This window comes from Anser cygnoides, chromosome 19, assembly GCF_040182565.1.
Source record: "Anser cygnoides isolate HZ-2024a breed goose chromosome 19, Taihu_goose_T2T_genome, whole genome shotgun sequence".
Lineage (NCBI taxonomy): Eukaryota > Metazoa > Chordata > Aves > Anseriformes > Anatidae > Anser > Anser cygnoides.
Genome location: NC_089891.1, coordinates 2,175,239 through 2,202,964, shown reverse-complemented (window position 1 = coordinate 2,202,964; position 27,726 = coordinate 2,175,239). Strand labels below are relative to the sequence as shown.

Below are 27,726 nucleotides of genomic sequence, written 5' to 3'. Positions count from 1 at the left end.
GAGGAACGATCTCCTTTCCTTTGACTTGGATTGAGATCCACTCATCCCCTCCTGGACAAAGCCCCACGTGTTACCACAGACCGTTCTGCCCCACCAACAGCCCCATGTCCTGCTCAGAGAGGTGTCTGAGGGGGAAAGGGGGCAAGATGCCTCGGGGACACTGTTGTCACCCTTCTCTGTTCCTTCTAGTGAGGGTGGAATCGACGCATGGACTGTACTTTTTATTGGGGGTTTTGCTCTCTTGCTCTAATAAAAGGGCACAAGGAGACCATGAAGCTGAGTTTTTCTCAAAATCAGTGAGGCTTTCACACCCACAATAAAAGATCGAGTAGGAGATGCCACCATGTCCATGCCAGAGGAAACAAGAACAACCTCCTTCCCTGAAAAGCTCTTCCCAGCCTCATGGCCTCTCACTGCTCCATCCACCACACAGGTCAGGCTTTGCTGAGCAGGATCAGGGGCTGTGAAACCTCCCCAGGCTCAAATCCTGCTGCAGAGGCAGGCCGAGCTCCCCAGCCACAGCCAGAGCCACTGGAGGAGCTCCGCTGCCTGTTCTGGCCAGGCTGGAGGAGTGCTGCCGCCTGCCCTGGCCGTGCTGGGGGAACCTTGGCAGGCTCCACGTGAAGGCCTCTGCCGGCCCGGCCGTGCCAGGAGGTCAGCGGTGTGGAGGAGGCGCCATGGCGGTGTGGAGAGTAAAAGTTCAGAAGTAACACTGGAGGGCCCTGAGCTCTGACTAAGGCTTCCTCGGAAAATAAAACGGCTCTGTTGTGTCTCCTGGCCGGCTTGGAAGCCTCCACGGGCCGCCTGGACAGCCATGCCCTTTGCGGTCTGTGTGCAGGCCTTGCTCGGGCCCGGCGCTGTTTAAAATTGGCACGGGAGGTGGAGGAGCCTTCTCCAGGGCTCAGATAGCTGCGTGCTGGCATTTTCCACTCGGGGCTCTGCCCTACGGCTCCCACTGTGATCAATGGGGATGCTTCAATTAACTCCAGAGAAGAGACTGCCGTCAGCCCTCCCGTCAGCTTGGAGCAAGCCCTCAGAAGCCCATAAATAAGTAATGGGATTTTTATATTATTTCGTATCAAAGCTGGTAGGATTTTTAACTCATTAATGTCCAGTTCACCATGTCCTTCATTTGCTCAGCATATTTCATGGGTATTGAGCAATGACAAACAGGGCTCACCCCCACACACTCCCCTTGCACATAAATCGATCCTCCCACAGCTTCCCGCTGTGAGATGCTGCTTCTGTGGGGGGAAGCTGCGGGTGACACCCGTGATGTGTCACCTGGCTTTGTCCAGGGATAAAGCACTGCTTGCAGGAAGCTTCAGCCCTGTACAGGGTTTAGGGACACCTTTAGGAAAAATTCACTCTGATATAGTATCCGAGTGAATTTTGGCCCCTATTGTATGTTCCTGGGGTTCAGGATGCACCAGCCCAGGCAGCTCTGGGCTCCAAGCTTTGGTTTGCTTGGAAGGATGCGGCCATGGGGATCCCTGGTCCAGAGAGGAGTGGGAAACAGCCACAGACATGTCACCCTGTTATGGACTGACAGCAACGATGCCGATGAGATTGCCTTCTCCTGCCCTGACCACCATTGCTTTCTTCCAAATCCAGTACAAACTTTTACCCCTTCTCATAAACAAACAATGCCAACCAAACCAACCTCACAAAACACAAACCAATGTTTTCCTCTGTCCATTTCCAGACCAAGATATTTGATTCTTCTGTCACTCATTCAGCGTGACTGCTTGAGCTCTAGGGTTGTCTTTAGACATCTTGGTGTGGTAACACCAAGATACTGCTCTTGTGGCAAAAACCTTTTAACCAGATACTGAAATGCAGAATCAGAGAGTGCACCACAGAATCTCATCCTTTTTACCCACAAGGGCCTTTTGCAGAAATTCACAGATTGTTAATGGCCAAAGTGGGCTCTGGGACTAAATCAAAGGGCAGAGACTCTCCTGCCACAGTATCTACACCTACTCCCTAAGGTCTAATGGAGTGACAGCAAAACTTTCAGTCAAAAATATCTCCTGCCTCAGTTTAAACACTTTGTATGAAGGAGAATCAACCTCAGTGCTAGAGACACTTATTATTTGCAAAGACTTTCCTGGTCACCATGACATATGGGAAAGGGCAGGGTCTACGACACATCCTTGAAGAGGTACCTCAAAAGGCATTGCTGGAGAAGACAATTTGGGGGCATTACAGTCACAATACACCATTGCATCATTCACCAATTTTGTATCAAAGCCCAGCTGAAATGCAGCTTTCAGTATGAGACCTCAATGAAGTGATAATCCTCCCATGTCTATAAAAAAGTTCTGCACGGCATTTATCTCATTGAGAACTGGGAGTCTCTAGTAATTTTGCTTAATCTTCATACAAGGATTTGAATTTACAAGACATTCAGTCTGGGTATCTGGCCAGAAAGGGAACCCTGGCATCGTTTGTGCCCTTCCATTCTGCACTGTTGTGACAATCTCTACAGCATCCCCTTGGTGTGGTAATTTCAATGCCCAAAAGGGTGTTCAATTTGGAGTTGTCCAAGAGGTTTCTGTTCTCCATCTCTCATTACTCCCTCCTGCAGAGTTGTGAATTGCTGTGAATTTTATTTTGTTTTGAAAGAGGGCAGTTCTTGACTCCTGTTTGCTTCAGCGTCCAGCTGCTTCACTCATGGCTTACAACACACGACTTCTACGAACTTGTGGCACCAGACGTTGGACCTGCTGAAGCCTGGTCACGCTTGGTTGTTGCAATCCCCAACCTGCCCAAATCCAGCCTTGAAAGGAGATACCCGGACTGGAGCACGGGAAGGGGCAGGGTGGCCTCTCTCTGTGCACTCCCTGTTCCTGCTCTCCCAGTGTTTCTCCTCTAATAGGACATTGCACTTGAGGTTCTGCACTTCATCTCATTCATAAAACTGATGCTAGGCAGAATACTTGGCTCAGCTTGAGCATGACCCACAGCTATAAATCTGCACTGCTCCCCCTACTTACACCCCCACGGAGATGCTGTCACTGCCCATTTTGAGTTGAAAAACCAAACATGACATTTCCCAGGTGCAGATGTGTTTGTCTCCCCTCCCTTCCAGACTTCCTTGGCTTCTCTTTCTTTTTGAAGAGAGAGATTTAACAGGCTCTCATCCTGGATGGAAATGGTGAGGCAACGGCCAGCTAGTCTGAGGAGTGGGGCTGGAGGTCTCGCCCTGCCCCAGGAGGACTCGAGAGGAAGCAAGTTGCCCCTGTCCCAGCACCAAGCATGGCAGGGAGGTCGGGGAAGGATTTCTGGTGCTCACTGGCTGTAAGAAGAGCTTCAGGAGCAGAGACATGGGTTGTGAGAGGGAGGGCAGGAGGACAGAAGATGAGACATGGTGCAAAGCTGATCTTGTGGCTAGACATCAGGATGAGTGCCAGTGCCTCTGCCCTTCCTGCGTGCACCCCATACAAAGAGTCTCTGCTGCACAGCACTGAGCTTGATGGCCAGCAGTGCTCTTCAGGGAGGTCATATGCTGAGCCCATAGCATAAATGGGTCCTGGGGGACCTTAGAACCTTCTAATCTTAATGAATGGGTAGGCAAGGCACAGCACAGCTTGGTTAACAGCCATGAAGGGAAGAAGGATTTCCAAGAAGGGAATTTCATGGAGAATTTATGTTCTCTTGGTTTACCTCTGGAAGAATCTGCTTCTCCCACAGGACACATTACCAAGAGATGATTGGGGAATTCAACCTGCTGCAGTGTTGAGCTTCTTCCCACTTCCATAGTTTGGACTGGAGACCTCAGAGGTCCTTCTCAACCGATGTGTCCATGCCTCTGTAACCACATCATGAGCACGGGATGAGGAGTAAAGATGTCAGCATTTAAGGAAGGGTCACAGGGAGCTGGTAGGCCTGGACAACACACCACTATGAGCTTTCCAGGAGAACATAAAGTAAGAGCCTGCAGCTGCAGCAACGAACTGTAGGCTGTTGGGTGAAGGCAGCAGCACCAAGCAGCCACATCATGTAGTAATGCCCATCCAACACACTCTGGCTGGCCACGTGCCCTCCTGATCAGCTCACGGGGACAGCCGTGTTTTCAAGCCTTGCTCCTGCGGCAGCCCCGTGTGATTTTTACAGCTTACTGTCTGTTCAAGAGCCAGCCGCCCTTCTGTCTCTTAGTGTTGTGTGGAGGTGGGTCTTATTTCTGCAGCTGGTGCCAGAAGCCCCCTCTTCAGATTGCACAGTGATAAGAGGTGACTGGGGCTCTTTATGACATTGCTTAACGAGCTGATGACATTTTTACGAATGAAGAAAGCCCCAAGATGATTACACTTGTTGATTCTTCAGAGATGCCAAGACTCTTTCCTGACTAACAAACCCTGTTCACATTCTTCTCATTAGATGCAATCTTTACAGTGCACTTCCTCTTCCTGCCATCCAACAAATTGTCCTCTGCTGACCAGCCTGAAGCCAGAGGTGGGAATAAGCTCCCCATCCTCTGCTGGGAGCCTCGGGCCTCTCTGGCGTTGGAGGGGACAGAGGTGTCCATGGCACTGTGGGTGCCATGGGATGGGCAAGCAGGATCGTCCCAGGCTGGGATGGGCAAGCAGATCTGGGTACTGGCTGATCTTGTCTTCTGGTCTGGAGAGGGATGCAGGATGAGGTGTGCACAAAGGCATTGCTGTGTATGGCTCTGCAAGAGCCAGTCCTGCCTCCTGAGCGGATAACACGGCTTTGAAAGAGCGAGTTAAGTGTGCCAGGGTATATGAAGACTTTGTGAGAGGCTTTTCTAAAATCCCACACAAGAGGCTGTTAAGGAAACCTGGTAACCAGAGGATAAGAGGCACATTCCCATCTTAAAACCGGACTCGGGTAGCAGAGACAAAGAATTTGAACCCCACAGGATTTGTCATGCGGCGAGGTGAACAGCGCCTGGGGCACCGTCATAATTAAAAATAATAACAGTGAGCACTTTCAAAGCACTCGGTAAACATGATTAACTAATTAGTCAACTCTTTACTAATTAACCAGTCACAGGACTGGTGTCGCTCAATATGTTTAATGATCCGGAGAGCGGTTGAATAGCTGGAGGCAACGTCTGCGGAGGCGCGGGAGCTGCGCAGGGGACTGATTGGGAGGCTGCGATGAGCTCGGGACAGGAGGGAATGCTCAGAATGTGCCGAGGACAGGGCTGTCCCCTCCCCACCTCCCCATCGGGAAGGGGACTGGCTGTGCATCTCCCTTAGATGCCCGTGGCTAATGTTTATAACTGTTTAGGTGCATTAAGATGCGGAAGGAAGATTTTTGATACAGACAGAGGTTTTTAGATATACCTGAAACCAGCCCAGTCTGAGATCTGGTGGAGCAAAGTGTGCATCCCCTGAATGCTGTGCACCCCAGCCTTTGGGTTAATAGCAACCAGCAGAGAAACAGGGACAATGAGCCCCCTCCCTCTTCCTTGTCTGTAATGCCAGTGCAGGAGCAGGGAAAAGAAGAGAGAAGCAGGACCAGGGAGCCTCTCTGGTTGTCACTGCAATACCAATTGGTTAGTCCTCCCCTCCTTGTGCCTCAGTTTCCCTAGGGCAGGTGCTGCAGATGTGGTGCAGACAGGATGTCATGCTCAGATATTCTAGAATCTATCTGCTTCTTAATTAGGGCTGCAGCTGGAAATTCCCCAAAAGACACAGGGGGCTGGTTTTAACCCCGCTGCTTGCAATCACCGCACATCTTTCTCCCCCTGTACCATCCCCTGCCTCCTTCTGCCTGCAAGCACAAACCCCAGCAGGTTTTTCTCAAAGGTGCTTCTGGTGGCCCTAGGCTGTCTCTGTGGCCAGTGACAGGTAGCACACCGGCAGGTAGCAGCAAACCATCAGCACACCTACAGGTGGGACTCCCACAGGACGCACAACAAAGGGAACGCTGCTCCTGCTCCTGGCTGGCTGCTCCAGCACCTCCCAGGGCCCTGCAGGCACCACCCTGCCATGTCCCTGCCCATCAATGTCACCTTTTGGGGCTGACTTTAGGTATCACCTGGCTGTAATTCGGGCACGTACTTTCCAGGAGGCTCACGTAATTGCACACGGCATTGCACAGCATCACAGGCGCGTCCAGAACAGATGGGTGCAGCTGTGCCCACGGCTGTTAATTCAACACCTAGTCGCACAGAGCCTTCATCCCACCACCAAAAGGAGTTTTTCTGGATGGGCTTTTCCATCAGACATCCCCAGCAAGTCAGGGAAGGCACCGGGGCAGGACCTGGTGGTTCTGTAGGACATGATGGCACAGGGGGCTCTGCATGTGGTGACGGAACATCCCACCGCCCTGGAGCTGCTGTGCCTGAAAAAAACATCCTCTCCACTTTCTCTTAGCTGGCTTCTGGGCTTCGAGAATGAAGTCCTGCCACTGGGCAAGCGGCTCCCTGCTGAATGACCGCCTCGCCACTGGGGTAGCCAAAGGGTCTGACAGCAAACACTTGATTCTGCAGTTACCAAGAGAGAAAGAAAGAAAATTCTCCCATGCAGAACAGTTTTCTGAGGTCAATAGAGAAAACCCTGTGGCCTGAATACCCAGTCTGGGGAGGCTGGGGAGGCTGGCAGGAAGGCTCGGGGTCTGGGTGTCTGTGCTGTCACACTTGTAGCCAGGTTACCATGGCTCATCCGCAGTGCATCCACACCCCGGGGGGCTGCTTCGCGCCCGCATTCAGCCTTTCAGTGGCTCCGCTCCTCCAGCATTGAGGAGGACAGTTGATTTGCAGAAGAAAAGCCAGTCCTTAGTGGTCCTGTCATGTCATCGCCCCTGGGGTTCACAAAGGACCGGGGGTACAGCCCAGAAGGGAGCTGCCCTGGGCATGGTGCCCACTCCCCTCCTGGGCTGGGACACCGCCGGGTCCCCGCGTGTCCCACCGAGGGGACCTGAAGCACGGCGGCAAGCTGTGGCCACATTGCCTTCAATCCACGGGCTCCATGAGCACCACCCCGTGCACAGCAGCATTTGGGTGCCCGGGCACAGGTAACACTGGGGACATGGTGCTTCCAGAGCCGCGAGGCAGGAGGGACACGTGCATCCTGATTTTGGGGGTTTTCTTCCTGAATGGAGCTGAGCCCCAGAGCAGGGTGCCCGGCGGGGATGCTTGGGCCATGGGCAGCACCCCATGGCTCTCTTGGGGCTCCCCCCACCGAGCTGGGACATCGTGGTGGCAGGGCTGCTGCTGGGGGAGGGGACCTGGGCACCCACCCCCCTCCTCCCAGGGGAGGCAAGCGGAAAGAAAAGCTGCATTTCTTTAGAAAGCAAGGCCTGACTATGGGAAGGGTCCCCGTATCCATGCAGCATTCCCGGCCTCCCGGTCCCCTTTTAGTAATCTCACTTCTGGGCCTGAATTCATTCAGACATTGTGGAGGATTAGCTGACCTTTCTTTCAGCGGTTGGTAAGCTGGCGATGTTAAAGCTTCCCAAAAATTAAGCTCTCAGGGGGCTGTCTCCGAGGAGGGAGCCTGCAGGGCTGCTCAGCCACAGCGGCTGCGTCCCTGGCAGGGACAGACCTCGGGCTGTCCTTCTGTCCCAAAACCAGAGGTTTAGGGAGGCTGGGAAAAGCTGTCAGAATGAGTGACACTGTCGCAGCTAGCGGGTGGCACGAGCTAGCAGGGACAAGCTGCTTTGGCATAGCGAAGGAGCGTTCACTCTGAAGCCTAACAACGACCGGTGGCTTGGCTAGCGTTTTGTGGCAGAAAGGCCTCAAGCTGGGTCTGAGCATGAGGATTTATGTTAAGCTCCCGAGCTCAGACGTGACGGAGTGACACACAAAGTGCTTCCCGCAGAGGGGGGAATGTGCACACGGTGGGGCCGCGCTCCCCTGGCCAAGAGAATCTGATGCTCGGAGCGGCTGCTTGCGAATTCACCAGTGCGAGCAAAGCTCGTGCGCGGCCAAACCCAACCTTCTGCCCAAACCCGGACGGGGAGAACAAATTGCACAGAGGGAGAGCAGGGCTTCATCCAAAGCCCGTGGAAACCAGCAATGGAACTGGTAATCATTTCTCCTCCTCCCACATGCTTTCTTTCTCTATCTAATTTGAACCAAGGCGTTTGGGATGCAGAAATAAACAAACAAACCCAAATGTCACAGCAGAAACCTCCGAGTCTGACTCAAGCAAAGCTGTTGCTGTTCCTCTGCTCCATCCAGTTAACCTCAGTTATTTTACAGAGGCTGCGATGGGGTTGGGGCGGGGGGATGCCGTTGTTATCCGTTTAAATTGCTCGTTTAAATGGGCAGCCGGCTTCTAACAGGGCTAATTTTATAGGCACCATAACCCACCACGACAAGTTGCTTTTACGACTCTCAACTCCCCCTGTCTCAGGCAGGAACACGGCTGCATCCCTCCCTTGGCACGGGGCCGCTGCTCGCGCACAGCCCACGGCGTCGCTAATTCAGAAAAATAAAACTGTCTTCTGAGATATAAATTAGATTATTGCTCGGGAGATGAGCCGCTGTGCTCACCCACGGGGCTGCCGCCGTCGGAGAGCATCTGTTGCAATTACAGGTTCCTCCAGCCCCGCGCGGCACAAATGACCTCCCGAATATTTCGGCGGCAGCTGGAGCTCGCGCAAGCCCTCCGTGTGCTGCGTGTGGCCGAGCAGCGAGTGCCTGCTCTGCGGCCAGCCCCGGGCTGGGGGTCCCCTCGTCCGAGGATGCCGGGGGGACCCGAGCCCCTCCGAGGGGAGCAGGGCCCAGGCTGGCACCTTGCAGCGGGCGCCAGAGGCTGAGCTTCTCCCTGTGGGTTTACACAGTGCAAAGTGCACCTCTGGCACTAGCGCAGTGATATTAATTGCCCGTGAGAGGAAGCGTATAATCAGCCTTCAATGCTGTATAATTACACAGAAATTACCAGAAGAAATTAATTCCAAAAGGTGAACATATGGGCTGCAATGCCGGCGCTGGGTTCTGCCTCTGGTTACTGCCACTCATAACTGAGGGCAGAATCTAGGCCAAAAGTGTGTTTTCTTGTTCATGATTTATTGTACCAAAATGTAGCTGGTAATGAAAACCGCGCTCCACTTAGCGCACATGCGACTTCCAGCAGAAATGCCAGCAGGAACTCCTTCTCCTCCTCCCGTTGCAGCTGCCCGTGCAGCAAGGATCCCTGGGCTCAGTGCGCGGTGACACGGAGCTGTCCCCGGGCCCAGTGGCCGTGCCACCCGCACCCTGCTGCGCCCCCTCCAGCCCCAGCCTCCCCTCCTGCCCCACCGCAGCAGGGCTGAGCCCTTGTGCCTCCTGGATTTGGGATTATTTCAGCGAGAAAATACAAATCCAGCTCCATGACCGCCCCACTCTGCAGCACCCATGCAGGGTCCAGTTCAACCAGAGCACCCAGAGATGACAGGAGCCATGTAGGTGAGCACTTTGCTCTTTTCGGGTCCAACCTACTGTTTCCCAGCCTTGAAAATGCCCTTTTTCCTTTTTTTTTTTTTTTTTTTTTTTTTTTTTCATGCAACTGCTGTGCACCAAGCAGTGGGACGTTGCTGAGACGAGCAGGTGCAAAACGTCCTGGGGAGGCCCCACGGTGCCAAAGGGACCCTGCAGCCCTCCCGACCCCCCCTTGCCGACACGGGGCAACCTGTGGGAAAGCGATGGGAGATGGCTGAGTGCCACGGCTGAGCCCCTCCGCCGCAAACGGGAATTCATTTGCATGCCAGCGGTGTAGCTGGGCACTTTGCAACACGGTGGGAGCATATCAATGGGTCTGGGTCTTCCGTATCGCCGGCAGCGCGCTGCCCGTGGAGAACCCCCCCGGGAGGTAACACAGCGGGTGCCCAGATGAAACCCCGGTCCCGAGGGTGGCAAAAGGACGGCAGGCTGCAGCGCGAGGAATTCGGGCACGTGGTGCACCCGCGGCCAGATGGGGCTGTGGCCTCTCCTCTGCTCTCAGAGCTCCTCAGTGGGTCCCAGGTGACCGCGACCGAGGCCCCGCTCAGGAGCTGCATCCCCGGTTTGTGTGGCCGGCCAGCACTTCCCACTTCTCTTTCAGTTCATGGACACCCACACATTTTCCAGGGACCCTGCAGGCACCTGGGGCTGCGGTACAGGGCAGCTTCCGCTGCAGCCACCCCACAGACTCCTTCAAGGTAATCCGTGACCCTGAGAAATTAATTCTGTTAAGCAATTAACGGCACCACATCTGAGCCCATGGGACCTGCTTAGTGCCCAGGACCTGAGCACAAACCACATCACCCCTGGTCAAAGCAAGCTAGCCCAATTATTGGCAATAAATACATTTATTCCAAATGTATACCCACTTTGCATCTCTTTATATTACACAGCTGCTCTGAAGGGCTGCCGGAATAAAGGAAAAATAAAGTCTGCGAGCCTTCATGCCTCCCTGCTCCTCTTAGCGGGGCCGGCTGAATCGCCGTTGCTATTATTGGAGTTGTGATTGTTGTTGTTATTATTATTGTTATGATTATATGCATTTCATTCTCTTTTGGGTTATGAATAATTTATGACTCTGTCTCCAGCCCCTTTCAATGGATTCACTATCCAGGGAGACTTGCTGAATAATTTGGATCATTCGTTTTCAAGTGCATGGGCTGCCGACAAATTGTTCGCTTTTCATTCCTGGGGATATTCATTGGTCACCCAAACCAGGGGATTTCTTTGGTCACCCCGAGCACGTGATGGGCCGTCTGGGGTTTTGTTGGGGTGGGTTTTTTTTTTTTTATTGATTGGGTGAAACTTGGTGAAGTGGAGAGTACCAAATAGCTCATCTGGGGGGCTGGATTTCTGGAGAAATCACTTTGCCGCCACATTTTTGTGAACATTTGGTGACTTCACAGAGGCTTGTGAAAAGTAAATGCTATGGAGTAGATTAAGCACTGTTTAATGTTTTAAAGGCATTTCTATTTGCTGTTTGATTTGATCAAAACTGTGATATGGAGGATTGTTAAGCTTTTGCTTCCTCGGTGTTAACTAGAGAAATATTGAGGTGTAAGACGTGGCTACCTCCTTGCCTAAAATCACAGGAACAAGCGGATTTTTGAAAGGCTTGCATTTGAGCATATTTTGGCATTAGCAATCCAGTAAGTGTCGAGCGCCCCTGTAAACCAGGCTCTGACTGCTGCGGCTGGTTTTGGGGCCCAGTGGCAGAGGCATGCCCAGGGTGCTGTGAGGACGAGCCCTGCTCCTCGCCCTGCTGCTGGGGCACGGGATGGAGACATCACCGCCAGTACCCACAGCTTGTCTGGGCTGTCCCCACCTGGACATCCTGCAGTTTTTACCTCCAGCACCCAGACCACCATGAAAATCATTAGGATACACCACGCTCAGCTGCAGAATGAACCGACAGCAAAGCTGGGTTGGTCCACTGATTTTATCCCCATCCCTCGAGCCCAAATGATGCTCCGTGCCCCCAAATGCCACAGCTTGATCCGAGCACAGGTTCACCTGGGAATTAGCAGCCTGTGGGGCACCGCCCCGGCTCAGCCTGCCACACGGTGTGACTGCGACCCCGCGGAGCATCCCACTGCCCGCCCCACGGCGGTGCAGGATAACCTCGTGGTGCCGGGGCCCCGAGCCGGGGGGGCTCATCAGCTCCCAGCCCCGCACCGCTCACTGCCTGCTTAGCCCCGATTTACGAGCAGCGTGTGAAGGACAGACACTGGGCCGCTGGGCTGAACAATGCGGGAATATTAGCCGAGTTACAAAAACAAACAAACCAAACCCCGCCGGGAGCCCGTTTCATTTATCTTCTTTTGTCCGGTTTTGCTTCAGCGTGAAAGTCGCCCTTTCAAGTCCAGCAGTTGTGTTCCAGCCCCGGCGGGTAGCTGATCCAAAGCGTTACACTGAGAGCTTCCCAATGGCATGTTTGCACAGTTCAATTCATTTCTAAATATTCAGTGGAGTTTCCCTCCCTCCTACCCTCCCAGGACTTTTTGCCCAAGAGCCGAGGGTGTAAAGTACAGGGCCGGGGATACTGGTGCACAGAGCCTTTGTGTGCAAACACAAGCTGCTGTTTGTATTTGCCTTCACACTGTCAGAGCTCAATTGTGTGCAGAGCAATGCTGGCTACCAGTCTGCTTTCAATATCCGCTCGGCCATCCCCGCTGCCAGAGAGACGCTCCCCCTCCCCGTCCGCTTTGAAGCAAAGTGATTTAATTTCATGAGACTTTCGGTAATCACGTTACGATCTCCAACATTAACCAGAACTGACTCCCTATTGCAAAAGGGCGGGCGAACGACCGAGTAAACAGCCTGGCTGGGGACAGCCTGCGAGGTGAGGGGAAGGCAGAACCCGCCCGGCTGCCCGCCTGGTCCCGCACCGCGGGTCGGATGCAGCCGCGAGCAGCAGCCCCTGGCCAGTGCTGCGAGGGAGAAGCCAGCTCTGGCATCCCAACGGTGCTCTGAGGGCGGCTCGGCTTATTCCTCCTGCACCACCATGGCTAGTTTTCAGAACCACCACACTTTCTCCCCTCTGTAACTCTCCCTGTCTTTTACCCTCTCCTTCCCCCTTCCAGTTACAGAAATCTCTGCCACACCCCAGGACTGGATTTGCTCCTGCGAGAGGCTCCCTCTGGGCAAGGAACACCGCGGTGCCCAGTGCCCGGCAGAGCCAGGGCTTCACTGGATGGAGACGGGGGCCTGGGGCAGGTCTAGAATGAACAAGAGGAGGCAGAGAGCCAGGGATGCTCCGGTCTCGCCTGCTGGTGGTGCCTCTCCCCCAGTCCTTCCCACCTCACTGCATGCATGGTGAGAAGAGCATCTCCTGACAGACCCCAGATCATCCACTGGTCCCCAAATGAAAGCATTTCTGGGGCTGCAAGAGCAAACCAAGGTGCTGCATGGGGCTGCTGAGCGATCCCTGGTGGGTGTAAAGAAAATCCCTTTTGTTCATCAAATGTCTTGTCCATGCTCTCTGCATCCACTACAGCTCAACTGCCGAAGACTGGACCCTCAATATCCAGATGGCTGACATTAAGGCACATTAATTTGCCCCGTGGAGCTGCCATGAAAATAAAGTCATACTCAGTTAAAATGAAGTGGGGATCTCGACGATTCACGCAGTGCTGCAGAACGCAGCCTGGTAGGGATCTGGCTGATGGATGGCTCAGAAATAGTAGGGGGAAGATGTCACGGGCTCCTCATCCATCTTTCCATCCCAATCCATGAATTTGGCATACAAAGGCAGGTGTAAAACCAGTGATAGGGTCAGAGTGGCTGAGCAGAGCCCCGCACACAGCCCGGGGAGAAGCTCTCCTCCTCTGCTGCTTTTCCCTCTCTGATTCCCACCTGGAAGCACTGTGAGAGGTAAGAGAGCGCTCTTCTCGCTCTGTCCGACACCATTATTGAACCCATCCCAACAGTTCCCCACAGCAGGTCAAAAAGGATGAATGTGCTGTAAAACAGACCTGCGGAGCCTGGCTGCTCGCAGCCTGCCTCGGTGCCCAGCTGCTCCTGCTCCTCACATCATTTGGGCCCTTTCCAGGTGAAACTGGGGGTGGTGGGGGTGGGCTGCTGGGTGTCCTTCGCCCTCTCCCCCAATGGGCAAGATGCAGCAGCTGTGACCCTCAAGCAGGGAAAATGTTTGTCTCCGAGACACCCCGAGGCTGCTTGCCCCAGGAATCCCGCTCGTGCTGACGTTCCCGTGTGCTGGCTGCACAACCTCCTGCTCGCTGCTCATTTTTGGCCCAGGACAGCAAAGATCTCCTGGGCTCATCCGTTGTGCATCACAACAGCTGCTGAGGAGCGGGGCTGGGGCTGCTCTGCCCTGTGCTGGGCTCTCCGGCTGTGCCACAACCCGGTGGCAATGACCAGCGGGCGAAGCAAAAGGTCCCTTCCAGCCCTTAGCCTACTACAAAATACTTTAGGATGACCCTGTGCTACAAGATGAGGGTAAAACTGTTTTTCTTTTGTTTGCCTTTTTTTTTTTTTTTTTAATCCCAGCCTATCCAGGTGGGAGATACAGATATAAATTTCAACCCTCTCATCATTTACGAGATGCTTTGAAAAAGTTTGAAACTAAAACTCCCAGCTGCATCCTCCTCACTTTCAGAGCTGTGTGTGGGACATGGGGCCGGGCTCCTTCCCTACCCTCTGCTTTCCTGCTCGCTGCGCTCCCAGCGATGCAGCTCCCGGGCAGAGGGAAGGTCACTTTGCACAGGAAAGGCACACTGTGCACAGCAGCAATTTTGTGCTAGCTTTGTGCCTTCAATGCAATGGGATTGCCTTTGCCAGTGGGGACCTCGGGTACTCAGCACCATCCCTGGGATGGAGAGGATGGAGCAGTCTCTCTGGCTGTAGCACCTCATTAATTTTTAAACTCTGGGAACCACTAACATAAATCCCCAAATCCAATTCCCAGCTGAACGGCATGCTTCTTCTATCCCCAACCCATGCCAACATGGCTGCCTGTGCTGTCCCACATTTCTTTAGTAGCTATCCCAAAAAAGCGACATTTTTCCTTCCCCTGCTCACCCCCTGCATTCTGACAGGCACAGCACAAACTCCAAGCTCAGCACAGACCATGAGCCGCAGGAGCCGGAGCCGAGGCGTGCTCAGCCCCGTTGTGCGCTGATCCCTGCTGCAAATGCACTGCCGAGCGCCCGCTCCGCTCCCCAGCCCATCTCCTGCAGGCTCCCGGCTGCTCAGCTCGAGTAGGAAAAGCCTCCCCGTCTCGTTATCAGTCCCCAGGGCATCCTAATCCCCCTATAAATGAAAGCTATTATACAGATATCTTTTTAAAAGCCTGCCTGTCACTTCCCCATCAGGGGATTTTTTTTTTGGAGTGCATTTGCAGGGGGGAAGCACCATCACCGGGCAGAGCCTGGTTTGCACCGGGTGAGGATCTGGCCCCGTTTCCTTACACGATGCACGTGGGCACCTGGTTTTAGGCTGAGCCCAGGCTGAGCACCACGGCCGCGAGCTGTCCGGCTCCACGAGGCAGCGGGGAGCTGGCAGTGACGCTCAGGGTGGGGAGGTCGGGTTGTGCAAAGGAAATGTCACCCACTGATTGCAGCGGCTAAGGCCAAACGGCAGCCACCACTCCGGAGACACCCTGGGGATGGAGCAGATGTGGCTGGCTGACTGTCCCCGAGTGTCCCTGGCTGCTCCTCACACCTTCTGCGCGATGGGAAGCCCGTCCGAACCCGCGCCGCGCTGCCTTGGCTGCATCCCTGCCACACAGGGGGAGGCGGGCAGTGCAGCAGAAAGCCCCTGGCAGCAGAGCTGGGCTCATTCTGGGGGTGTTCTCGGTGGCATTGCTCCCCTCAAACACGTCCCCAGACCCGGCAAGGTCCCTGCGATCAGGAGGGTGAGGGTTGCCTGGGGCTGGGATCTGCCTCCGTCAAAGCCGCTAATCTGTCCCTGCTGAGCCCTTTCCCCGTGTCCAAGCCATCCGCATGGGCTGATCGCAGCTGCAAACCCTCTCCCAGCCCTGCTGCTGCCTGAAAATCTGGGGAGATGCTGCCTGGTGCAATTAGGAAGATGCCTCAGATAAATGGTGTGCGTGGGGTCAAGTCCGAGGGCTGCAATCCCTCCGTGTGGCCGGGGCTCAGCCCCGTAGGGACAAGGGCTGCTGAGTCCTGTGCTGCAGGCAGACCTGTCAGTGTTTTCTAGGGAAGGCTGACCATGGTATTTGGTGCGTCCTGAGGTTGTCTTGGGTTTGTTTCTGCCATCTAACAGCAACACAGGGCTAAATGTTCGGTGCAGCCCTCTGCAGCGCTCTGAAGGTACCCAGCTAGCCTCCAGTCCTCAACACCTCCTTCACCCTGCATGTCCCACAGGCAAAGCTGGCTGGGGAAGAAACTCATCACAGCACCCCAAATCCTCCCAAAGCCCCTGCACTTGCACAGCTCAACCCCAACACAAACTGCCCTGTAAAAATCATGAGAGCTTCCAGAAACACTGCACCAAAAGCCGGGTTTGCCCCTAGGAAAAGGAGGGCAGCAGCCCCCCACAGCCAGAAAGCCCGTCCCCAATCCCCAGGGTGAAGGGGACATACATTTAGAATAGAAAGAAGTGCTCACACGTCCCAGCTGCCCCACATCCCAGCCCAGGTACGAAGGCATGAATGCCGGGGGAGATTTTACAAGCAGAGCCCTGCGGGCAGCGGCCACTCGCGAGCCCTCGCGTGCTTTTTGCTCCGTCCTGGGCAGGAGCACGTCCCCCCGGGCGGTCACAGGGAGTTTGCTGAGGCGAGGACAGCGCTGGCTGAATAAGGATGACATGCTTTGGCCCAGAAAGAGGAGGGCAGAGATTAGCCGTGGACAAGCTCAAGGGAAGGCAAGTGTCCAACCCCGAGTGCCAAGCCTGGTTTTGTTTTAGCCTTAACTGCGCTTTTTTGTTTGTTTGTTTGTTGGTGTAAAAACCTTTCTGTTGGAAATCAGTTTAACTTTAAGCTTCCTGAGAATAAAAGCCTGTGAGAAAGCTCTGCCCATGCAAGGCCCGCTTGGGAGGCTACAATGGGAGTCTCAGCAGCTTATGGGCCCATATTTCTATGGCTACAGCACCCATCTGCTCAGCAAAACCGTGTTACCCACATCTCGTGCAGTTCCCCATGCAGAACAACCCGCCGGGAGCAGAACCGGGACTGGGGTGCAGCGGATCCGCTGCTCCATGGACAGCACATGGCAGCGTGAGGGGTGCAGCCTGGGCAGGCGTTGGTCCAGCTGCTGGGGAAGGTGCCACAGCCGTGGGGTTTGCCTGGGCACCGGGATGCTGTGCTGCTGCTGCTAAACACCTTTCCTGCGCCGAGACCAAAGCAGTCTGCACAGCCCCATTTTGGTCTCTATATAAGAGGATACTGAGGCACGGGGGGACAAGACAAGCCCGGATATAAGAAATGATGAGTATCCTGCATATCCTCCATAGGTACTGGGTGGCATGGGCACCCAGCAGCTCCAAAATCCACTGGTCAGCCTCACCTGACTGCCTCAAGCCGGGCACATTGTCGGGCTGTGCTGTCCCAGCTGGGTGCAGGGGACAACACGGGCACCCCGGGGACCCTGCACGAGCACCCTGGGATCCTCTATGGGGACACTGGGGATCCTGCAGGGGCACCTTGGAAATCCTGCTCAGAGCCTTTTTGTTCAAATATGAGAAGTCGCTGCTTTACAAGGAGAGAAGGGATGCTCGCAACCTTCCCTCTGGAAGAGCCCCAGCGATACATGGGGTAAATGTTGGGGCAGCCCCACCCCAACTCACAGGGGCACTTACAGAGCTGCCTCCCAAGCTGGTCTCTGCCAGCCACGCTGCTCCTGCCCCAACTCCTCACCTCGAGACTGCTCACAAAGCCCTGAGCCCCCACAGGAGGGAAGAAGGTGGCAGGAGGACATCTCCCACCAGCCCAGCCCTGCCCGCCTGGTGGGTCTGAGCCACCACGAGCCATGATGATTAAGGTGGGCTAAAGAAAAAGGATCACCAAAGTTTCATAAGGGACACCAGGAATGCCCTGAGAGGAAATCCTACAGTCCCTAGATCCCTCTGCAGGACCGGAACGAGAAGAGCATGCTGCTGCGGCACGGCTGGGGCAGCACGCTGCGGACATGGGAGGATTTGATTTCCCCGGTTGTGATGAGGATGGAGGGGAGCCCAACAGCTGCTATAGTCAGCACTGCCCCGCAAATATCTCCCTGAACTGCCATGGAGACATAAAGGTCCAGCCCCAGGTTTGTCTGGGAGGAAGTTTTTCATTGGGAATGTCTGGCAGCCTGGTCTCTAGTAATTCCTGGACCCCTCTGCCTCGGAGATGAAGTTTCCTCTCAGCTGGAGGAGAGGCTGGCTCGCAAATTGCTCTGACAAGAGACGTATCGCAGCCTGGGAACCCCACCGCAGCGCTCGCCGTGGAGCAGAGCCTGTCTAACACCAGGATTCGTGCGCCTCTTGTGCCAAATCCCCTATCTGAAAACACAATATGTTTCCTTTTTCTCACTGCAATCGCACTTGTTATTGTTAAATGCTCTCTAGGCATAACAGAAGGCCAAAATCCGAGAGGCGCCCGGCACCTGCAAACGCCACTGACGTCAGAGAAATGTGCAGGTGCCGGGCGCATCTCCTGTCCCTGCGGGGAAAACACTGCGGAGCGCCCGAGGCGGCACTGGGAACGGTGTCTGGAGGTTGTTCCCAAAGCGCCTGCAGCCTGTGCTTGTCTGGCAGAGCTTTCTCCGGCCAAGGCAAGTGCAGTGGTATTTTCTCCAAGCGAAAGTGAGATTTCAAAAGTGTTTCACGGCTTTTTTGTCCGCATTCATTTCCAGCACTCAAAATAACACCACGGTCCATGAGAAATTGTGGGGTGGTGTTGATTGAATTTACTGATGTTGCTAAACCTGGTCGAAGCTGGGTCCCTGGCTGTTTTTGTGCATCCACACAAGCTCACCAGCAGTAGAGCTCTGATGGCGTTTCAGTTCAGCCTTTTCCAGCTGCGTTCTCCTCTCACGGGGGAGCTGGAAGCTTCATCAGGACAACATGGGTTGGACAAAAAGCGGGGCTTGGGCTGGCCGGACACTGAGCTGGCCCGCCGGTGCGGAGCGGTGCTGGGGAGACAGAGGATGGAGAGCAGACCTCCCTGACTGGCTGAGTGATTGCAACAGCTTCCCTCCAAGCTGTGTCCTCCCTGGAGCATGTTAGCTCCCAGGCGCCTGGCCAAAGCCAGACTGTAAGGCCAAGCTCTATGTGGAGGAGTTATTTGCCAGGTAAAGTCAATGGGAACCTGAACCAGAGGGAAGTTATCCTGGCCGAGCTCCTTCTGCAGGAGCAGGTCCCTGGAGAACATCTCCTGGGGCCATGTCCTGTCCTCTCCCTGCATGGTGCCCGGGCTCTTGCAGGCAGCAAGAATTGATAAAGAAAAATTAGATCTGGCTGGCGAAAAACGTTCCCGTGGGAAATTTTGACTTTTTGTCAGAAACTCCAGCGCGTTTCTTTTTCAGCCCCAAATAAGCATGAATAGGAACAAAGATTAGGTTTTGGCAGGGGGAATGGGCTTACCAAAGAAAACACCCAAATTTTCAGGCAGAGCAGACACATTCTGTCATTTTTCTCTTTGGTTGAAAACCCAACTTTCCCGAAAAAGAGCGAATTCAATGAAAAAGTCAGAACCGCTCCTCACACCCCTGGCTGGTGCAAATTCAGCAAATTTGGCTAATTCACCTGCCCCCTTATCACTGCCACTCATTCACCTCCTTCTCAACCTCTTCAAGAGGTTGAAGATCCCTCCAGAGCGTGGCCAACGGCTTCACCACCACCATCATCCGCAGACTTCCTCACCGCCAGTCCCCGGCCTCTGCCCGGTGAAGGCTGGCACCCGCAGCCTCCGAGTGAGCGCAAAGGCTGACTTTATCTCCAGGTTTGGGAGAGAAATCAGGGTGGGCTGATGGTCATGAGCAAGTGGGTGGGAGCTGAATGGGGTTATTGTGATCTTTATCTCAGGGGATTATTCCGGGCCGTGTGGGCTTGGCAGGGCAATGCAGTTGTTTGTCTGTGGTTGGTGTTGCAGACTGATAGGTATGGCCCCAGGGAATCTGCAGGAGAAACAGACTCAGGAAAATTGTTTTACAGTAGCTTTACCGTTGCAAAACATTCATTTCCCAGCAAACTCTGAGGAAGAGGAAAAAGCCTCGGAGATTTTCGTTTGCAGAAGTTCGACACGGCTATAACTGTGCATGGTCTCAAATGCAGTGCCTGGCACGAAGACACACATTTTACTGGAAACCGTGAACTTTATTGGAAGTAAATTGGAAGTAAGAAAGATGGTAGGCACACAGGGCCAGCACGATGACTGAACAGCAGCGTTTACGGGAGCACTTCAGGGCGCTGCAGAGCAGACAAGGATCTGGCAGTGACCCTGGGGCACCCTGAATTTTACGGCACTGCTGACGGAGAGAACTTTCTGCGCGCAGGGAACCTGTCCCGGGCCGCGAGATGGGGCAGAGGCCTGGGGGAAGCTGAGCCCCTCCAGCTGCTGGCGGGGATGTTCACCCCGGGGTGCCGCTGGGATCTGTCCCTGCCCGGTGGCCGGGGCGCGGAGCCCCTTCCGCAGGCGTAAAGCACTGCCGCACAGAGGAACCCAGCAGGGACAGAAGGAAAACCGGAGATAAATCACGGCTCGGCGCTGTTCGCACGTCCGAGCGGCTCTCCCCGCCCGCCTCCCCCCGGGGCCCGGCCTCTCCCCGCCGCCGCCGCCCCGGAGCCGCCCCGACGTGAGCCGCAGCCCGGCGGGGAGCGGAGGCTCGGCCCGGCCCGGCCCCCCGGGTTCCCCCCCCGGCGCTGAGCAGCCCCGCGGCACCGAGGGCACAGCCGGCACCCCTCGGACTCCCCCGGACCCCCCTCGCCCTGCGCCTTCCCGGCGGCGGCACCTGGAGCTCCCCGCGGCCGCCCCCGGCGGGTCCCGGTGCCCCCGGCCCCCGCAGCCCCCTGCCCGAGGCCGGTAACCCGCGGCCGCTGCCCGGCTTGGCCGTGCCTCGGTGCTGAAGGCGCCGGCGAAGAAATTGTGCTCTCTGCAAGGGACACATCTGATTGTGATTTGGGAAGAAAAAAATAAAAAAAAAAAAAAGGAAAGAAAGCAGAAAAAAAAAAAAAAGCCAAAGCCCAACCCGGCCGCTCGTTGTTGATTTTTTTTTTTTTTCCTATCGTCGGAGCTGCAAATGTTTTGGACGACGGGGCCGAGTTTTCCGCGTAAACAAGCGGCTGCGGGCGGCGGAGTGCCGGAGACGCGCTCCGGAGCGGAGGGGCGAGCCCTGCCGAGCCGAGCCGAACCGAGCCGAGCCGTGCCGTGCTGTGCCGAGCCGAACCGAGCGGAGCCGAACCGAGCCGAGCCGAGCCGAGCCGAGCCCAGACTCCGGGCTAGCTCACCCCGAGACCCCGTCCCACGCAGGACCTGGCACGGCTCCGTAAACCGGACCGAGAAGGGGACCGGCAGCGCAAGGGGAGGCGTCGGCGGGGTGCACAGGGCTGCAGGGGAACTGCCCCCCAAAACCTCACCCCGTGCCATGGACGCCCCCGTCTCCCCTCGGGTTAGCCCCGGAGCTGGGGCTCGCCTTCAGCCCGGACGGCGCGGGTTTCTCGCCAGGCACGGAGCGAACCGGCCCGTCCCGGAGCGCTGCTGCCGCTGCCGTTTGCTCTCGGGTCCCGTCCCCGTCCCCGTCCCCGTCCACGTCCCCGTCCCCGCCGCCTCCCGCTGCCTGCCCGGGGCCGTCCCCCACCTCGGGGCAGGACGGGGACCGGGACTTGGCCGAGCTGCTCCGCGCCCGGCCGCCTTCTCCTCCCGGTCAGGACCGGAGCCGTTCCCGGCCCCGGCCGGGGCTCCCTGCGAGCGCCGGCCCCCGGCACGGAGCCCCCGACCCCAGCCCGGGACAGGGGACCCTGCCCCGCCCGCGCCTCTCCGGGCGGCGTCGCGCACGAACGGGGTTTTGCCGTTTTGCTCCGTGTCCCCTCTCCCCGCGCTGATCTCCGCCGTGTCCCCTGTCCTGTCCTTCCGAGCCGCCCGCGGCCCCTGCTCCGCTCTCCAGCGTCCCTCGGTGCCCCCGACCCTCCGGGCGCCTCCGCGTCCCGGCCCTCCCGCATCCCCTGCCCTGCACTCTCGGGTCGCTCGGTGCTCCGTGTCCCCCGCCCTGTCGCAGACCCCTCGCCGTCCCCTGGCCGGCGGTCCCGGGTCCTCCGGGGTCCCCGCTCTGCGCCTCGGGGTCCCCCGGGCTCCTCACCGCTGCGCTCCCGGCCGCTGCTGCGTCCCCTGCCTTGCGCTCCCGGGTGCCTCAGTATCCCCCGCTCCGCGTTTCTGTGTCCCTGGGAGTCCCTCGGGTGTCCCCTCCTTTGCCCTGCATTTCCGGCTACTCCCGTGTCCTCTCCGCGTCCCGCTCCCCGTGTCCCCGCGTGTCCCCGCGCCGCTCCCCGTGTCCCGGGATGGCCCCGGCTGCCCCCGCGCCTTTCGCTCCCTGTCCCCGCAGGTCCCCGCCGCGGGTTTGGGTGCCCGTGGCTGTCCCCTCCCTCGCCGTGCCCTTTCGGGGGGACCCCAGCGCCCTCTCCCCGGGGTCCCGGCGGTGCCCACGCCGTGCGCTCCCACGCGGGGACTCACCCACGCACTCGTTGGCCTCCCGGGCCGTGGCTCTCTGCCAGGGCCGGTCGTAGTGGAAGGGCTTGCAGCGGTCGCACTCGGGGCCGGCCGTGTTGTGCTTGCAGTCGCACACCAGGTTGTCGTCGCGGTCGCGCACGCAGCGGGACGCGTGGCCGTTGCACTTGCAGCGCCCGCCGACCTGCAGGTCGGACACGGCGTAGAAGTAGGAGTCGCGGGCGAGCTCGGAGTCGTCCTCGTTCTCGTCGCCGAAGGTGTGGAGGCGGCTGAAGGTCACCTTGATGTCGGTGGCCGTCACCCAGTCCTGCAGCACGGGCGAGTTGTCGAAGTCGTGGGCCGTGGGGCGGCCGTCCAGGGTGCTGAAGGCGATGAGGCCGCCGGAGAGGGGCCGCACGTCGGTGTGCGAGTCGGTGCAGATGGCCTCCTGCTCGTTCTGCTTGGTGATGGTGGCGCGGCTGGGCTTGTTGTACATCTTGCGGCACTGCGTGGAGTAGAACTGGAAGGGCACCCAGGTCTTGCCGTAGTCCATGGACTTGTAGATGGCCATGGACTCGGGGCGCGGCGAGCAGAACTGCAGGCTCACGTAGGTCACCTCGAACTTCTTGCCGAGGGAGAGGGTGAGGGTGACGTTGTGCGGGTACTGCACGTAGCTGTCGGACTGCCAGCACGTCAGGTTGTGCGGGTTGTTGAGGTCGGTGAGGAAGGAGGGCGGGTGGGCGCGCTTGGGGTCGGAGGCGTTGCAGAGGTGGCAGGAGCGGACCTGCTCCTCGCCCTTCTCCGTGACCACGCAGTACCGCGACGGCGGCTTCCCGCAGGTGCTCGACACCTTCACCTCCTTGCCGAAGGCCGAGTTGACGAAGTCGGGGATGCAGCGGCGGGGCAGCCCGTGCTCGTCGTAGCAGGGGTCGGGCTGCGCCGTCTGCACGGCGAACATGCTCAGCCCGTGGTAGCCACCGCGCAGCGGCTGCGCCAGCCACGCCGCGGCCAGCAGCAGGGCGAGCGGCGCCTCCGCGCCCCTCCGCGGCATCCTGCGGCCGCCGACCTGCGCGCAGCAGCAGCGAGGGACCCGCCGGGCACCCGCGGGGCCGCGCCGGGCTCTTGCGCGCAGCTCCGCGGGGCGACGCGGCCGAGGGCGGCGGGACGCGGGGGGCGGCTCACGGAGCCCGGAGCATCGCCCGCCCCGCGGCCAGCCCCGCGGAGGAAAGGGGGACGGCGGCGGCGGCGGCACCACAAAAGTGCCGCTGGCGGCGGGGCTGGGTCCCGCCTGCCTCCCGCCCCGGCTCTCGCACGGAGAATGACTGGCGGTCCCAGCCCCCGCCGCGTTTGAGGTCATGCTAAAGGAGTGACATTGCGCTCAAGGAACAGAACAACGACATCCACTGGCGGCTCAGCCAGAGACACGCACAGGCGTCGGGGGGGGGGGAGAGGGGGGAGGGACGGGAGCGGGCCCGCCGAGCCCGGGCTGTGTGGGGGGGTCCCGCCCCGACGCCGCGGCCATGGGCGCCCCGAGAAGCCGGGGAAGGGCCCGGCTCTGGCCGCCCCCTCCCACCGCCGCGCCGGGGGTCCCCCCGCCCTCGGTTCCTCCTGGCCGCCGCCGTGCCCCGACGGAGCCGGGAGAGCCCAAAGCCGCCGAGGCTCCGTGCGCACCGGGCGGGGAGAGCCCGCGGGGGTCGCGCACACCCGTGAGGATGCCGAGAAGGCCGGGATCGGGCCCTCTCCCAGCCTCTCGCTGCCGGCATCCCCCCCTCTTCCCGTCCTCGAGTCAGGTCGGGCCTGACCCCTCCGCACGGCGGGGGCCGCCCCGAACAGACGGAGCGGTGCCGGGCGCGGCGGGGGGACCCGGGGTAGAGCCCGAGCGCAGGTGCCCGGAGGTGGGGGGGGCCCGTCTGTGCCCGGCGCGGTCCCGGGGGACTCCCGGCCCGCCGCGTCCCAGCCCGGGTGATTCTGTGAGAGAAAACCGGATGCCGGGAAAGTTGCACTCGGGGAAGTCTCGAGTCCTCGGACACGACTCGGTAGCCCAGGGGCCGGCAGAGCCCGGCAGGTTATTTAAGAGGCCCGGCACAGCCCGGCCCGGCCTCTCCCCTTCGGCTCGCACCTTGTGACTCCGCCCGCCCACGGGAGGAAGGGGTTGGAGGGCAGCACTTGTCCCGCACCGGGCCGTACCCAGCCCCGGGCTCCCCTCCCCGGCCTCCCCAGCCCCGTGCCCCCCGACGGCCGCCTCCCCTCGGGGCGCTGAACTCCCTGCTGCCCCGACGTGCCGGTGCCGAGACCCCGGGAGCCGCGGAGCCTCCCGGCGAGCGGCCTCCCTGCCGGCCTCCCTGTCTCCTTCAGCCGCTCCCCTTGATTAAAAGGGCACTTTTATTTTTCCAACCGACGTGCCCTTTCTCGGAGCGCTGCCCACGCCGTGTCACTCAAGCGGCCGGGCCCTGGCACGGCGGCGCGACCCCCTCCGCTGCCAGCCCCGACGGGGCGGCCCGAGGGGACGGGGGTGCCCGGGCAGCGGCGAGCCCCACGCCGGCCTCCGCCCCCTCCCCTCCGCCCGCCCCTCTCCCCGCTTTGAATTCCTTGCCACCGAGCTGAATAAAAGTGGTTGTTGTAAATTGAATTAGTGCCTGATTAATCTGCTCCCGGGCCTGCTAGCCCAGCGGGGCGTCTTTGGCAATGCAACCGCCTTCCCTGCAGGGCAGCGGGGCTCCGCAGCCTCCCTGCCCCCATCGCTCCCCCCGACCCCCCCCCCGGCAGCCCCGCGGCTGCCGGGATTTGTTAACTCTTCCCCGGGAAGCAGCCCCTCCGCCCTGCTCCCGCCGCCCTTGCTGCTCCCGCTGCTCGGCCTTGGCCAGAGGGAGACGCGTGTGGGAAGGATGCGATCGGCTCGGGGGGGTCCCGCTCCTGCTGGTCCCACCCGAGCCGTCCAGAGATGAGGTTGCAGCCCCCCCCCCCCCCGGGGCACACACACGCATCCCGGTGTAAGCCAGCCCCGCTGCACGCCCCAGCACCCCCTCCGCGGAGTTTTTCCCCCTTGCAGGGGGCCAGGTCCGGGCTGCGCCCCTCCAGGTGACCGAGCCGTCGGCTCAGCATCGCCTTGCCCAGCCGGGCACCCCAAATCCGGGCCAAGGGCTGCCCCCAGGGGTGGCTGCTATCAGCATGCCCCCTCGTCGTGTCCGAGCTCCCCCTCTGCCTTCCCGGCCCTTCTCCTCCGGCCACGCGTGTCCGAGACCAGCCCTTCCCCACGGGGGCCGTCCGGGCCCTGTAGCCGTGTGCGGAACTCCTCTGCCCGGGGGGGCTCCGTCCGGAGCAGGTGTCTGTCCGGGCCTGTCGTTCTCTCCTGTTTTTTTTTTGGCTCCGGCTGCCCCAGAACCCGCGGCCCCCTCCCCGGCCCCGCTCTGCCCTGTCCGGACGGGCAGAGGGGGGATTTTCGGAGATTTCTTAAAGACCCACGACTGATCCCAAAAGCGGCTCCTGCGGGCGGGATCGTGGTGCCCGCAGCCCCGACGCCGACCCCCGGACACCTCCCGGCCCCTCCAGCCCAGCCTGGACCAAGGCTTCATCACCTCGGGGCAAAGTGGGACGAAATAATACTAAGAAAAAAAAAATTTTAAAAAAGAAAGACGGTCATCGCTGAACTCCCCTGCAGCTCCGAGGTGCTGTTCAGTCCCCTCCCCGGGTGTCAATTTAACGACCAGCCGGCGCTGCCCCGGCGGCCGAGCGCAGGTTCTCGCCTCCGTGCTGCCCGTCCTGCAGGCTTTGCTCGGCGTTTCCCAGCCCTCGGCGTTTGCAGTGGCTCTTGCGGTCATTAACGTGATTTACTGAGGCTTTCCTCTAATTACCTCTCCCTCGAGCTATTAAACGCGTGGAAGCAGCTCGGCGGGGACCGAAGCGCAGCTCCCCGCGGCCGGTTCCGAGACTGCCGCCCCTTCGGGGCAGGGGCCGGGGGATGCTCGGGGGGGCCCAAGCCGTGCCCCCCGGCCCAGTTTGGGTTTGTTCTTCCCAGCATTAAGCACCAGCCAGCCCCGCTCTGCTCCCGGGCATCCCCGGGAGCGGGACCGAGAGCCCCGACGGCGAGCCCCGACGGGCCCGGGCAGGGCTGAGCGGCCCCTTTTTGGGGGGAGAATAAGAGGGGCGAAGGGCTTTATTTCGGCCCCGCCGTGGGCAGAGGGAAAACGCGGCCCCGGCTCTCAGAGCCTGTTTTAAAAGTCAAATCGCTTCGGGTCCCCGCAGCTCGTCCACTCCTCGGGAACAAAGCGCTCCCCCTGCCATCGCCCGGCCTTGGATTTTGGGGAAGGGAGGGGGAAACCCAACCAGATCTTCCCCTCCTCAAATATCTGGGGGCCGTCCCCCCGGCGGGGACCGGGAGCGGCTGGAAAAGCAGAGAAGACCCGGGTTGAAATAATCAGGAGCGATTTATTCCCCTGGAGTGACAGTTCTTTTGAGCAGTTGCCGAATGGCAGTTTCTGTCTTTCTGAAAGCTTTTCTTCCAGATTCTGTTCAGATTAGGCTGGGGAGATGAATGAGGCCATTATCCAGCCCAGTAGCTATTCTGAAATGCCAAATTAATTACCAAGGGCTAAATCAAGGCGATGGGGGCTGGAGGGGAGGGGGGGGCGGCGGTTCGAGGTGTGAAAATATCTCCGCGGGTTTTAAACCCGGGCACGGGGGCGGCCCCGGGACCCCCCCCACCAAAAAAAAAAAAAAAAAGTAAAAAAAACCTCCTCACGCTGCAGGTGCGGGGGCAGCGACCCCCGGGGGCTCCGCTGCCGTCCCCCCCGTCCCCTCCGCGGGTCCCCGGGCAGGGCAGAGCCCGAGCCGCGGCCGCTCGCCCTCGCCCCGATGCTCCCGCTGTGAGCGGAGCCCGGGGCTGTCCCCCCGGGGCCGGGGCTCCCCGCTGCTCACACGGGTTGCACATTTGCAGGAGCGTGTGGAAACGCGGCTGCAGCGCTGGCAGATAGCAGGATCTGGGAACCTGCCGAGATGTGCCAAGGGAATTAGGCAAGAAGGCACCGCTGGCTCTTCCCGGACTGCTGCCCCTGCCAGCACAGATCACGACATTTGCACATGACATTTAATTCCCTCCCAAAAGCTCTTTGGCTCCCGGCAGGCAGTTATTGTTATTATTATTACTCTAATACTTATGATTCTCTCCCAAGCAAGTATCATTTGCACATAAGCCTCTGATCATTTTGCAGATCCCCAGCCCATAATCCAGTTTTCTCTCCAGTTCCTGGGGAAGCACACCTCTGCCTCTTCTCATTTACACAAAAATTGCTCAGTTTAGCGATCACTAGGTAGACCTTGGCTATCAATTTCAGCACGAGGAGAGCTGGCCATGTGGACGATGCTAAATCTTCCTCAGCAAGCGCACATGGCCAGTGACATCCTCCCTCAGCCTGCTGAAACCCCGGGCAGCAGTGCTGGCAGCAGAAAGAGCACAGCTAGGCAAGGCTTTCCCCTAAACTAGACAGTCCTTGCAAACGAAGAATAAGCAACAGGGAGGTTTCCCATGGGCTGAGAAGTGGGCTGTAGAAGGAATCAAGCCTTTAATGTAAATTGGCCGTGGCTGGCAGAGACCACTGAACACTGGGCTATTCAGCATCTCTGTGAACCTCTAATGATCAACTTGGATTTCAATTATTCACCCAGAATTGCCACCAAGTGAGATAAGCCCTTGGAATACTATATTTTCTCCTGCAAAATGTTTGCTTTA

At 58.4% G+C, this 27,726-nt stretch overlaps 1 protein-coding gene across 2 annotated transcripts in view; it reads right to left on the bottom strand.

Annotated features, from left to right (window-relative positions):
• Positions 1-23,353, bottom strand: part of NTN1 (netrin 1) — an 83,548-nt gene extending 60,195 nt beyond the window's left edge. The window contains exon 1 of one of the 2 annotated variants that reach the window (XM_048076006.2): positions 22,029-23,353. In XM_048076006.2, the coding sequence (XP_047931963.1) occupies positions 22,029-23,052 (1,024 nt within the window). In that variant the 5' untranslated portion in view covers positions 23,053-23,353. The remainder of the gene's footprint in view (positions 1-22,028) is intronic. The other variant, XM_048076005.2, reaches the window with a different exon arrangement.
• Between the last annotated feature and the right edge of the window lie 4,373 nt (positions 23,354-27,726).